Source organism: Martes martes, assembly GCF_963455335.1.
Source record: "Martes martes genome assembly, chromosome: 4".
NCBI classification, from domain to species: domain Eukaryota; kingdom Metazoa; phylum Chordata; class Mammalia; order Carnivora; family Mustelidae; genus Martes; species Martes martes.
In genome coordinates this window covers 157,899,847-157,912,893 of record NC_137891.1, presented here as the reverse complement: position 1 = coordinate 157,912,893, position 13,047 = coordinate 157,899,847, and the positions used below count along the sequence as shown (strand labels likewise).

General features: G+C 58.4%; 1 protein-coding gene across 2 annotated transcripts in view; it reads left to right on the top strand.

The window, feature by feature from the left end:
- Positions 1–13,047, top strand: part of PTPRF (protein tyrosine phosphatase receptor type F) — an 85,366-nt gene that overhangs the window by 23,642 nt on the left and 48,677 nt on the right. For both annotated transcript variants that reach the window (XM_080800496.1, XM_080800495.1), the window contains exon 6: positions 11,610–11,798. In XM_080800496.1, coding sequence (XP_080656622.1) covers positions 11,610–11,798 — 189 coding nt within the window. The remainder of the gene's footprint in view (positions 1–11,609; positions 11,799–13,047) is intronic.

Genomic DNA, 13,047 nt, shown 5'->3' with positions numbered 1-13,047 from the left:
GTTAAGCCTCTGCCTTTGGCTCGGGTCATGATCCCGGGGTCCTGGGATCGAGCCCCACATTGGGCTTTCTGCTCGGCGGGGAGCCTGCTTCCCCCTCTCTCTCTCTGCCTGCCTCTCTGCCTACTTGTGATCTCTTTCTCTGTCAAATAAATAAATAAAATCTTTAAAAAAAAAAAAAAAAGAAAGAAAGAAAATCATGGAAAAAAAAAAGAAAGAAAGAAAATCACAGGAGGGACACCTGGCTGGCTCAGTCAGGAGAATATGTGACTCTTGACCTTGGGGTTGTGAGTTCAAGCTCCACGTGGTGTGTGGAGATTACTAAAAAAAAAAAGGAAAAGAAAAAATCACGAGCGGTCATACATTTGTATAGTACTGTACTGTATTTATCAGGAAAAGTCCACATATAAATGAACCTGTGCAGTTCAAACCCGTGTTGTTCAGGGGTCCGTTGTATAAGAAAAATGGGATCACGTTCTGCCCAATGATCTGTAGACTGCTTTTTTTTTTCCCCTAAGATTTTGTTTTTAAGTAATCTCTATACCCAGTAGGGGGCTCGAACTCACAACCCTGAGTTCAAGAGTTGCACGCATGCTCCACCGACCGAGCCAGCTGGGCGCCCCTCATTTGTAGACTGCTTTTCAAGATAACATATCAGGAACTTTTCCTCACCATTAAGTATTCATTATCATTATTTTTAATGGCTGTAGGTATCACGCAAGGTGCCTTCATTTATTTAGCCATTCCTTTATTGTCAGACACATATGTTGTTCCCATTTTCTTGCTCTTATAAATAAAGTGCTATGCCCTTCCTTGCAGATAAGATGTGATCACCTTCCTGATTATTTCCTTACTCTAGATTCATGGAAGTGGAATTGCTGGATCAAAGGACACATGAATTTTTAAGCCTTTCAGTATTTCCAGAAGATTGTGTCAGTTTACACTCCCACCAAGCAGGGCACGAGAGGGCCTCTTTTCTGCACATCCTCACCAGCAGTGGGAATTATCATTAAAAAAAAAAATCTTTGCCAAGTTAATAGGCAAAAAATGGCATCTCAATTTAATTTGCATTTCTTTGATTACAAGAGCAGTTGAACATCTTTTCACATTGGCCATTTTTATGCTATGGCTTTATGTGTTCACGGGCATCTGCTCAGTAGCTCCCTGGTGCCTGTGTGTCTCCTGTGCTTATGTGGCCGGGGTCCAGTTTAGAGGGACAGTGGTTAAGAGCAGGGCTCCTGACCCCTTCCTCTCTTACCCAGTGACCTGGACAGGTAGTGGTGCTGCCGAGCCTCATTTGCTCCATCTGTAAATGGGGAGGTGATGCCTATTGCCTGAGCCGGTTTGGAGGATAGAATATGACATCAAGTGGTTCTCGGAATTCCGACGGGAACAGTAGTGGCTGGCTGCTGGGCTGGGAGCTGCCGGTACCTGGCTTCCATGGCATCATCTAGATGGTGCAGCCCCTCTGTCCATTCCCACGGGGAGCACTGACCTGTGGAGCAGGGACCCAGAGGACAGGCCCTGGGCCAGGACCTCAGTTTCTGTAGCCACAACCAGGGGACAGAGTAGTTCAGCCCTGCCCCCACCTCCACACCCCGCCCCCCAGCCGTTGGCATCTGCCCCAGCATGGAGCCATCTGTCCTACCCTGGTATTTGGGAGGTGACTCCTGCCCCAGAGGGCATCTGGTCAGACTCTCTGAGGAAAGAGGACCTCCGTGCTAGTGTTGAAAGAAAAGCACCCCCGCCCCCCGGAGTCCCTACACCCCAGTTCCTTTGTGGGCACTTCTCTTTGCCCCCCAACACTGCCCTTGGCGGCCTTATCTTTTAAAGGATCCAGGAGGATGTGGATGGTCTTTCAGGCCCTGAGGTGAGGATTCAGACTAGGGGGGGACCCTTCCATCCTGGGGGGCATTCTTGAATGAAGGGTCCTCTAGCAGGGGCCTGGGGGATGTCTGGGCTGTGGGGGATGTCTGATGAGGTTGGGGTCAGTGTGGGGCAGGTCCCTGCCCTGCTAGTGCCCCGTCCCTGTGGGGGTGGGACTGTGGGCCTCAGCGAGCCCCCATCCCCTCCTCCTCCTCTTCCTTCTCCCCCTCCTCCTCCTCCTCCTCCTGAAACACAGCACCCGGAAGACGAAACGCTGACTTACCAGGTTGGTCTGTGTAACCTTGACCAGGCTCCTGGCTTGGCAGCAAGCAGTGGAGTGGGAGGCCTCAAAGGTGCCAGGAGGTGGGGCCCGGAGGAAGCAGGCCAGACTGCGACCATCCCCCCGCTCCTCCCAGGCCCCTGGGAAAGGTGTGTGTGGAACAGGATTGAAGGATGGTCTGACTGGGGCTGTGGGCTGGAGCCAGAGGAGAGCCAGGGCCACTCCTGGGAGGCCTCTACAGGTTCTAAAGAGGCCTGGGGAGAGGAGGAGGCCGGTTTGAGGGCTGGGAATAGGAGTGAGTCCCTTAGGGGTGTCACACACTGCACGTACGCCCAAAAGCACACGCACGTGCATACATGCTTACTATGCACTGGGCTGATCAGGGGAGTGGCTGAGGGCTGTCTGCGGCAACCTGGCTCGGGGCCTGAGGAGTCAGCATGCCCTGAAAAGGGAGCCCAGGCTGACGGTTCTGGTCCTGTGCCCCCTGTCCTGTGTGGTTCCCCACCCGGCCTAGCCTCCTGATACACGGCTCCGGTGAGCCTCACAGGAACACCCCCTGCTGCTTGAGGCCTTCCACTCCCTGGTCCCTCATCCCAGCCTTTGCCCCCCGGGGCTCCACTGACACGACTGGCACTCCCCACGTGTCCATGTGTGGCCCAGTGTGGCCCCACGGTGCTCTGCGGGCTGCCTCGGTGGTGCCCAGCACCAGTGGGCCGGGGGTGAGCCCGTCCGGGCTGTGACGCGCGGGGCCTGCCGCCCAGTGTTCCTGTCTGAGTGGTAATTGAAGCCATTAGTGCGCCAGCCTCTCCCTCGCCCGGTAATGGCAGGAAAAGCTCTTCTCACTCTGCACTCTTGAGGCAGCGGCTGAATCACTCCCCCTCCAACCCGCCCGCTGCCGCCACTGAGACAGAGAATCTGACATTTTCCCTCTCGAGGGAGGGGGAGGGGAAGCAGGCTTTAATTCTTGGCCTTTCCTCCAGGAGGTGGGGGGAGCAGTGAGGGGCTCGGAGCTCCTTCTGGACAGTATGATCTGCCTGAGCCAGTGGGCTCCAGGCCACGCAGGACAGTGGTCAGCAAAGCCCCAGAGGAGGCCAGACAGCAGAGATGTGGGCAGGGCCCGGGTGACTGGGGTAGGTTCTGGGAGGGCTGCGAAGGGGAGGGGGAGAGGTGGAGGGCTGAGGGGGCAGCCCAGGGGCAGGAGGGAGCTGCTTCTGACTCTGTCCTGGGGGGACCTGGCTCTGAGGGCTCCACGTGCCCCTGGTGGCAGTGCTCGCTTTGTGATCAGGGACACAGCAGCTGACCTGCACCCTGTGTGTGCTGTGGGTGCCCCGTGTGTCCTGGGTACGGCAGTGTGTGGGATGTGTGGCATGTGCTGCATGTACAACAGGGGGTGTGTGGCAGGTGTGTGCGTGTGCACGCACGCACTCCCATCCAGCCCCACGGGGAGATGTGGTATATCCAGCAGGCAGTGTACATCAGGTAGTGTCTGTGGGTGTGTGCACATCGGAGTGTTTGTGGTGCGTGGTATGGTGTGTGTCGCAAGCAGCCAGAGCTGAATGTGTGGGGGTCAGTCTGACCCTGGGGATGGTCAGAGAGATTGTTTAGCCTCATTGTCTCGGGGATCCATGGGTTCCCTGCTCAGAGCTCTAGGTCAGCGGGACAGCTGGACAGACGAATATGGGACAGAGCGGTCAGGCTGACCTGTTCTCCAGTACAGTGGCTCCCCAGCAAGTCCTCTGCAGCCAGGCCAGGAGGGAGGGTGCACCAGAGAGGGATCCTGCTCAGATTTTGGGAGCCCTCCTTTTCCTCCCCTCCTCCTACCAAGGCTAGGCTCCCTTTCCCCAGTTTCCACCCAGCTTCAATGCCTGCTGATAGACTGGGACCATACCGTCCTTGGATGCCAGATGGGCTCAGGAATCCAGCTGCCCACCTGGAGTGTGTCTGGTCTTCCTCCTTTGTGGCAGGCTCTGGGGGGTGCCAACTGATAGGCGTGTGGGACAGAGACTTGGGGCAGCGGGGCAGTCAGTGCTGGGCCTGGACCCGTGAGTTCTGCAGTGGCTCTGACCCTGGCTGGCTTTGGGACATGTGGGGTGATGAAGGACCTCTCGAGAACCGCCTCCCACTCCTCACCCCCATACTCAGTCCCTTTGGAAATAGCTCCGGGACAGGAGGGCTGATGAGCAGCCTGTGACCCTGTCCTGAGATCCTGGGCTGGGCTGGGCTGGACCTGGAGCAGAGTTGGTAAGGGAACTTGCTTTCAGGATGGGTGGGAGTTTTCCCAGGGAGTTGGCACTCCTTACTCTCCCTTTCTCTCTGCCCCTGGCCTAGGTCTGACTGGGGTTGGGGCATTTGGAAGAAGGGCTACTACAGGCAGAGAATGACTTCCCAAATGGCAGGCTGTGCCCTCTCCCTGTTGCCTACATATGTGTCTAGGTAACAGGCTGGTTTTGCAGAATCCGGACCTGTCACCTCCCTGATTTGCAGTCACAGAAGGCCTACAACCCAGGCCAGCTCCTGCCTCTCCCCTCACAGCTGAGGCATGACCTACATGCTTCTGGTCCAGCGACTATGATCTCTGTGACCTCTCCTTCCACCTCCCCCCACCCCCTGTCATGACCACTGTAGCACTGGGGACCACACAGACATGAGGCTCTGCAACCATTTCCTGGAGAGTTCTGGGCCCTAGGCATGGGGCTGGGAGAGGTAGGTGGGCAGTGCCAGGAGGGCCTTCAAGTTCAGACTCTGGGTTTCTTGGTACGTAAAATCCCGCATTTTCTCTAGTTTTGATCCTTCTCCAAGGGCCCAACTGGACTTCCTTCTGAATGGCCCTCCTATGGTGTAGGCAGTATGCTTGTGTCTTCTATTAGCCGGACGGTAGGTACCTCCCCTGTGCCCAGCCTGCCCCCGCCGCCCCTGTGGTCACAGGTACTGACCAGGCCCTGCTGTGTGTTTGGCTCCCTCGCTGACTCCCTTCTCCCCTAGCCTCATGACCACAGAGTGGAGCCAGCAGCTCTGGGAACAGCTTACCAAGTCGGAGGCTCTCAATGCCCCTATCTGTGCACATTCTCTGTCCTTGGTAAGGTGCTCCCTCTGGTTGCCAGGGGAGAGAGGATTTTAATCAGAGGAATGACACGATCAAATATATGCTTCAGAAAGGTCCCTGAGGGTGCATAGTGGGACAGCAGGAGACCAGTGAGGGTCTGGGGCAGCCCTGCAGCCCAGGCAGTAGGTCGCAATGGCCCAAACCCAGGCAGCAGGCAGGGGAGGAAGGGAGAATGGGTGGCCAGCGGTGGAGAGAGAGTGGTGAGCTGCCTGGCTACAGTGGGGCTGGGGAGGTGGGAGACTCTGGGTTATGGCTCTGGGGCCAGGTAGATGGCAGTACCATTTTCTGAGGCTCAGGACCCCGTCTGAAGGGGCAGATTGACAAGGCCAGCTAGAAATCTGTTGTAGCACGCATGTGCGGGTATCCAGGGGGAGGTATCCAGGAGGCCTTGTTCCGATTCGCCTGGCGCTCCAAGGGACATCTGGAAATGGAGTTTTGAAGGCTGAGAAATGGCACATCTCAGGGAGCCAGAGCCAAGAAAGGAGGAAGAGGGCCCGGATGGAACCCCAGCTGGCTAGTACTTCATGTTGGGGGGTGGGGGGGTTTCCATAGGAATCTGGTGAGGAGAGGCCTGAAAGGGAGGAGGGAAACCCAGAGGGAGGCTGTGGAAGTGGAGAGAAGAGAGGTATGTGAAGGAGGAGGGAGTGGTCAGTGGGGCGGGGTGCTGTCAAGAGGTCAGGCGACATGGGCACTCAGAAGTGTCCTTTGGACTTAGCCCTGTGGGGTCACGGTTGACTTTGATGAACTGGCCAGAAGCCGTAGAGGTGGCTGCTGGGTGACAGGGGTCTGAGGAGTGAGTGGGAGGCCATCGGAGGTCTGGAGGGACTGCGCCTGAACCTAGGGGTATCAATGGATAAAAAGAATCTTCCTGGCATAGGGCCAGGGTGGGGGAACCCCAGGAGGAAAGTCCAGCCTGGGCCTGGGCCCACAAGCCAGAGTGTGGGTAGGGTGTATGGCTGGGGAGAGCACCAGGGTTCACTTGGGGCGGTGTGGTAGGGAGGCCTCCCCAAGCCGGTTGAGGAGGACAGTGCCAGGGAAGCCCTGGGGGAGGGGGAGGCCATGGCTGCTCTCCACTCTCACCGCCACTCTCGGGCTCTCGCTGCCGACAGGCCCCAAACAGCTCAGATTCAAAAACAAAACAGGCTTTTAAGATGCCAAGTTTGATGAAATCTGAGTGCTGGAAGAGGTGGGAGTTTTCTCTTAGAAAAAGCTGAAAATCGAGACTGAAAGCTGAGAAAGAAGATGGGCCCAAGGCTCCCTGGGCCCCCCCTTACTGCCTGGAAGCTGGGTGGGGGTGCTCTCTGGGAGAGCAGGAGCCTCCAGGGCTGGGGAGGGCCTCCGGGTTGATAGCTGGTGTCTTGGCCCCAACCCTGCTGAGGATGGAGCTGCCTCGGGGACGAGACTCGAGGTGGCCTTGGTTTCCTTAGAGTGCATGGGGGGGGGTGGGGAAATTGCAGCCGCACTGCCCATGCGCTCCCTTCACACATCTCTACACATCTCTGTGTCTCCCATGTCTCTGGGTACCCGTGCCCCGGCATCTGTGCAGCTCTGACTGCAGGTCTCCCCGTGTGTGTGCAGTGCCCATGCGCTCGGCCTCTGGATCTGCTTGCAGGAGTCTGTCTCCACAGGTGCCATCACTGCAGGTGCCTCTCCACACACACATGGACATTTCTATTTCTGCACCTGTCTCTCTCTCCCGTGCACCTCTGTGGCTGTCTGGCCGTGCATGTTTCTAGGTGTCTGTGTTCAGAGATAGGGTGAGGCCAGGCCCAACACTCAGGCACAGGGGAGGAGGTCAGGCGTCCAGATGGTGCCGCCCCAGGGAGTCTGCGGATGTGTGTGCCGGTGAGTGCCTGGGTGTGCACGGAGACGCCACGAAGCTGGGTAAACACGGGTGAGAAGGTCGTGCCGACAGACGGTGCCGCCCGCCCCAGGACCCTGCAAGGCATCTCCATCTGTCGGCTTCCCGGGTGCAGCCCCCTCCCTCTGGCCCAGACTCAGCCCCAGGCATCCCAGGCTGAGCTGGACAAAGAAACCTGTGTGTGCTTTGTATGGGGCCTCACCAGCCTCCCTCCCCGCAGCCATTGCAGCCAGCCTCAGCTCATCCCCTATCTGCCCCTACCCTAGCCTCATCTGCCAGGACACCAACATTTGCCTTAGCTCCAAGCAGACTTGCCTTCCCACTGGCCCCCCAGTCTCCCATAGCCTTCACTCAGGCGGTCCCACCTAACCCCTCCAGAGCTCTCCCTGTGTCCCATGTTCAAGGGTTTAGTACCCTTGCATCTCTCTCCTCCTCCAGGAAGCCACCAAGATAGCAAGTGAGTCATGGAGGTGAAGCAGCTTCACCACTGCTGTGGGGCCTCAGCCAAGTTTCTTCCCCTCTCTGAGCCTTCGTCTGGCAACACCCTCCGCCTGCGCACACACACACACACCCTGTCATGTTCCTCTGCCCAGTGGGGACAGCAGGGGAGGAATTTAGATCTCCTGTTGCAGTATCTAAAGCCCAGTGCAGTTTGCTGCAGGAGCCGTTAAAGTACACGTGTGCACCCAGCACGGTGTGCAGAGATCCGTGGGGGCAGACCCCTGGGAACGTGTGTGCACCCTACTGTGCATGCTGGCGGAATCCACAGACAGCTGTAGAGACTCGTGCTGCCCGATACCTCTGTAGTCCCTTACAGGCCTCACAGGCTTCTCTTTCCCTCCCAAGGACCCCCTTGTCATAGAATGGAGAGGCCTCCGCCCTGCAGGCGCACACACCGGGATTGCCCGGCTGAGGCTTTGAGGCAGGTGTGGGGAGCCCCAGCTACTCGGTTGAGCAATTGAGAGGGAAGGAAACCCAAGGAGGGGGGGAGCAGAGAGTTGGGGAGTTGGAATGGGGGAGCAAGGTCCCGGGAGGGGAGGGGGCCGCTCTGCCCAGGTGGGGGCCAGAGGGGCGGCAGCTGCTTGGACCAATCCCGGATGCGCGCTAGCTAGGACACGGGCACGAGCGCAGCCTTCCTCCGCAAGCCCGCCTCTCTGCCGTTGCCATGGTTACCGGGTGGCCTGGAGGGGGAGGGGCCCCTCCTCCCTTCCACCCGCAGCCTGCGGGACAGGTTTTGAGGGGACTCAATAAGCATACACTGGGGTGTGGGGATGTGGGTGCGTGCCCGCAGGTGGCCACATGTGGGGTACAGTCGGGTTTGTCTTGCCGCTTGTGTGCAGGGGCTTTCCGAGGAGCAGCTGAGCCCTGAAGCCGGAGGAGGGCGAGGTATGGCAGGATGGTGGTACCATTCCCCAGGGGCACCCCTCCCAGGAGCCCAAGGCCCACCCCTCAGGATTATCCCAGCCCCCCTTCTCATTTAGCTGCGTGACCTTGGCCAGGTCTCTAAGCCCCGAGTCACTCTTCTACTGCCTAGGGTTTTGGTAAGAGTAAATCATTTTTTAAAGCATTTTAATTCTCTACTCGGAACACAGTGAATGCTCCCTAACAGTAACCTTCTATGCCTCCTATCTGGGCCTCAGTTTTCCTGACTGTTGATGGGTTTGCAGTCATCATGTGATGTCAGACTGAGGGATTTCCCCAGGTCCGTGGCCCCCCCGTGGTTGAGACTGTAGTGGACCTGGTCTCTGTGGGTCCTGCAGGGTGTGCAGGGGATAAATGTGCAGACTCGTGGATGGGTCAGTTTCCACTAGTGTGCCCAGTGCCCAACTTGGCCAGACTTACGACGGGCATCGGTAAGCAGCTGCTGACCTTGGCTGCGTTTGAATGTGCTGGAGGCCTCCTGGGGAGCAGAGAAGGAGGAGACAGCAGCGGGTCACTCCTGAGGGGCCAGTGTCCTCCTGCGAGACACGCTTACCCTGCTGGAGGTGCAGGACGGCAGCCTTCCGAGCTCTGCCTAGAAGCCGAGTTGGCACAAGGGACCGGGTTTTGGGTCCCGCTGTTTTATGGACAGCTCTTCACACATGCCGATTTTAGGCTCTGGCGGCAGTGCCTGAGGCATGATCTGAGCCAAGGACGGAGCCATTGAGGGCGCGATAATTGAGGGAGGAAAATTAATTGTCCTTAATTTGGCGTAAATCCCCAAGACCTTCCCCGTGTTAGGAATTCAGAGTAGATTCCAGGACACGGGGGCCGCAGGTGTTTGTACTTCTTCCCTTCTCCTTGATCTCCCTTGCCAGTGGAGATGGGGGCTGGCTGACTCCTGGGCCCGGACTCTGGCAGACTCTGTCACCCCTGTGCCCCCATTTGCTCAGCAGGGCTGTGCAGGTAGGATTGAGGACTGTCACCCTGGTGTGCTAGGGTGGCTCTGACTGTCCTGAATGTCCCCCAGCTGCTGAGGAGGGCAAAGAGGGTGGACAGGGGCCCTGGGCCTCAGGCCCTTTCTGGGCCTTCCTGTTAAAGCAGACCTCAGCAGGCCCAAAGGCAGCCGCCTCCTGCTTGGTGTACCCCGAGTCCTGCTTCCTTGCCACATTTTCCTTTTCAAAATCAGAGCTAGAAGTCAGGACACTGTGGGATCATATTTACAGCCAAGGAGATGCTGGGTTCACATCTGGAGTTTATAGGGCTGCAGGTGGGGAAGTAAGCATAGCGCCAGCTACTGGGAGAGGCTGGGGAGGCAAGGCTGTGCTCCGAGCCCTCCTGTTCTCTAGCGCAAGACCCCATCTCTTCATGCAGCCACGGTCCCTTTGGGATGCCACTGGCAGCTAGGGCCTTGGCAGAGCCCCCCGCCCCACCCGCCGAGGATCTGGCAGCAGATAGAGGGATGTTTTGCCCCTGCCTACTGGGGCTCCTCCAGCTTCCTCTCCTGCCTGCTTCCCCAGTCAGTCCCCCTGGGTCTCTGAGAGTCTATAGGGAGGATCAGCCCTGCCAGTCTTTACTTTCTAGAATCGCTTCTAAGGATGCCATATGCCTTCTCCTTGGCACAGGAGTCTAACCTCAGCTAGTGTCCCCAAATACCCATCTTGTGCTGGGCCCAAGGGAGGAAAGTCTAGGCAGTGCTGTCTCCTGGTCTCTGCCACCACGGAGACTTGCTCTCCCACTGGAAGACTGACAGCGTTCCCCAGCCTCCACTGGGCATGTCTGGTGTCCTCACTGACAGGCTCTGCCAGGTTCTCGAACGCAGGCAGAGGCCCCAGCCCCAGGCCCTGGGCTTGGTACCTGACTGCCCCGGTGGCTCAGCCGGGTGCTCCTTGTAACGGTAATGTCCACTAATCCTCGTTGGTGCGGATTCTCTGTCACACTCTCCAGCACCTTGTGTGTCATTAGATGTGATCCTTGCAATGGCTGTACAAGCTGGGCGCTTGAACCTGGTTTACAGATAAACGGAGGCGTGGAAAGGATGAGTAATGCACCCCAGTCACAGAGCTAGTTGGTGATGGAGGTCAAAGCCCCACTCCGCCTGGTCTAGTCCAGAGCCTGTGCTCCCAGCCCCTTGTGCTTCCAGGAGTGGCGAGTGGCCAGCCCTGCTCCCCCAGCCTCAGGGGCCGTGTGTCGGAGTGTCTGTGCAGTGGGTGTGGGGGTGTACCGATGTCTGTTGCTTCCACACAACGACTCTTGTGTGAGCCGCCAGCCCCTGGTGAGGTGGGAAAGGCAGTCAGGGAGGAGTTTCGCTTCCCTTCATCAAATTTGGTGTCCTCAGAGCTTTTTTCCTCTCCTTAGCCTCCACATGCTCCAGCATGGTCCACAGGCCTGACCACGACCCCCAGGGAGTGAGGGAAGAGGGTCAGGGTCAAGGCTGTAGTAGAGAATGGGCCAGAGTCAGGACCAGAAGATGCGGGGGGGTCACTTGTAGGGCAGGGGTACCAGAGTCAGGTCCAGAATCCAGGCTGTGATGTGGGGTCCTGCCATGCTGTGGGGCTCAAGGCCAGAGGCAAGCAGTGGAAGGGACATGACGTGCAGAAAAGGGAGTGGGAACTAGGCAGCACCGGGATGGGGGGGGCTTTGGGCTGCATTGTGGCCCTGGGTGCTGCCATATGAGCTGTGCCCCCACCCCCAACAGCCCAGCATCCGTGTAACACTTTCTGCTGTGGCCAGCAGAGCATCAGTCCTCGTTTTTCACAGGGCCCGGAGAGAGAAGTGCTGACATCTCCAGTCTGAGGCATTGTTTCTCAGACCTGGAAACTCCCTGCCAGGGCCGGGCGTGCTCCATGGTCAACTGTACCCCCCACCCCAGCCCCCAACCCCAAAGGGCAGGCCTGGGAAGTGGGACTCAGGAGTCTGGGTCCTCACACGGAGCAGGCTCCACCCTTAGAAGTCAGAAATTGGGAGACAAGGGTCTCAAGGGTCCGGGCCAACCTGGGAGTCGGGAGCAGCTACCCACGGCAGAGGGTTCTAGTGGGCAGACAGTGCCGGCCCTGACTTGCCCTGCTGTTCTTTGTCTACAGAGGAACAGCTACCCCCGGGGTTCCCCTCCATCGACATGGGGCCTCAGCTGAAGGTGGTGGAGAAAGCACGTACAGCCACCATGCTGTGCGCAGCAGGCGGGAATCCCGACCCTGAGATCTCTTGGTTCAAGGACTTCCTCCCGGTGGACCCTGCCACGAGCAATGGCCGCATCAAGCAGCTGCGTTCAGGTGAGCAGAGGGCAAGGGGCAGGGGGCCACACAGACTTCAGGAAGGATGTCCTGCTGGCACCCAGCACAGCCTTCCCTCTCGGGCTTGGGAGCCTGGGGCCGGCCCTCCGTGGCTGAGCGGACGGCATCCAGTGGGCGATTCGCATCTCGGTAAAGGCCCTCCTGGCCCAGGGAAGGGAGCTTGACAGCGAGGGCTCGTTGTCAGGGATTCTTCTACCTTCCTGGGATCGCCAGAGTCTAGACTTCAGTGCAGCCCGGCTCCTCGCAGCATGAGTGGAGTGCCTGGCGTTGTGTTGGACTCTGCAGAGGCGCTCCGTGGCTGTTTATCCTCCATCCTGCCTGGAGTCTGGCCTGGGAGGAGGCCTACTCGATGCTTCTCTTTACTTCCCCAGATAGCAGGGCTTAGCCAGGAAAAGAGGCCAGAGATGCCTGATTCGTCAGGCTTCAGAAGGCCGGACCTCAGGAGCTTCGAGCCAGGAGGACTTACTGCCATCCCTTGGCCACCAGGGCCACCTGTCTCCTCTGGATATCTCAGTCGAGCCAGCTGGGAGCCCTTGGCAGCAAGGATGCCGTCATGACCAGGCAGGAGGTGTCGCCCCGTTGATCGATCTGCCTCCGAGGCTCCCGCCAGGATAATTGATTCAGTTTTTGTGGGAACGGTGCAGGCGGGAAAGGAGGCTCAGCATCAGTTTAGCTGCACTCTGCCTTTGCCGCCAGCGAAGGCTGAGCCGATAGACCTTGGTCCAGAAACTCTGCTGTGAGCTGCGTGGGGTGGTGGGCTCAGGCAAGACGGCCAGTGCCAGCCAGAGCCCCTGCTGCCCATTGGCTGTGAGGTCAGCACTGCAAAGGACGACGCAACTCTGCCTGTCAGGGTTGTGCAGGCGTCAGAGGTGCCCCTGCCACTCCCTGGGGTGCGAGCCCCTCCCCCCTGCCTCCCACTAGGGAGCCGCCCCAGCAGCACCAAGGGGAGGAAGGAGAGATGAGCTGCCCGGTGGGGGCCAGGTTCAGGCCTAAGCCAGGGCCGCCTGAGACAGCCTACAAAGTGTTAGCTCATTTAATTTAATTAAAACTCAACAAGATGGAGGCAGCTGTAACGCAGTTAATTAAAACAGCCATAATCAAGGCAGGAAATGGTCCGGCAGCATTTGCAGCCACTGCCCAGCACTGCCCAGCGGCCTGGTTCGGCTCCTCTGCGTTTGCCTGCAGTCCCCCGGGCAGGCTCCCCAAACAGCCAGATGGTCCTCCCCGC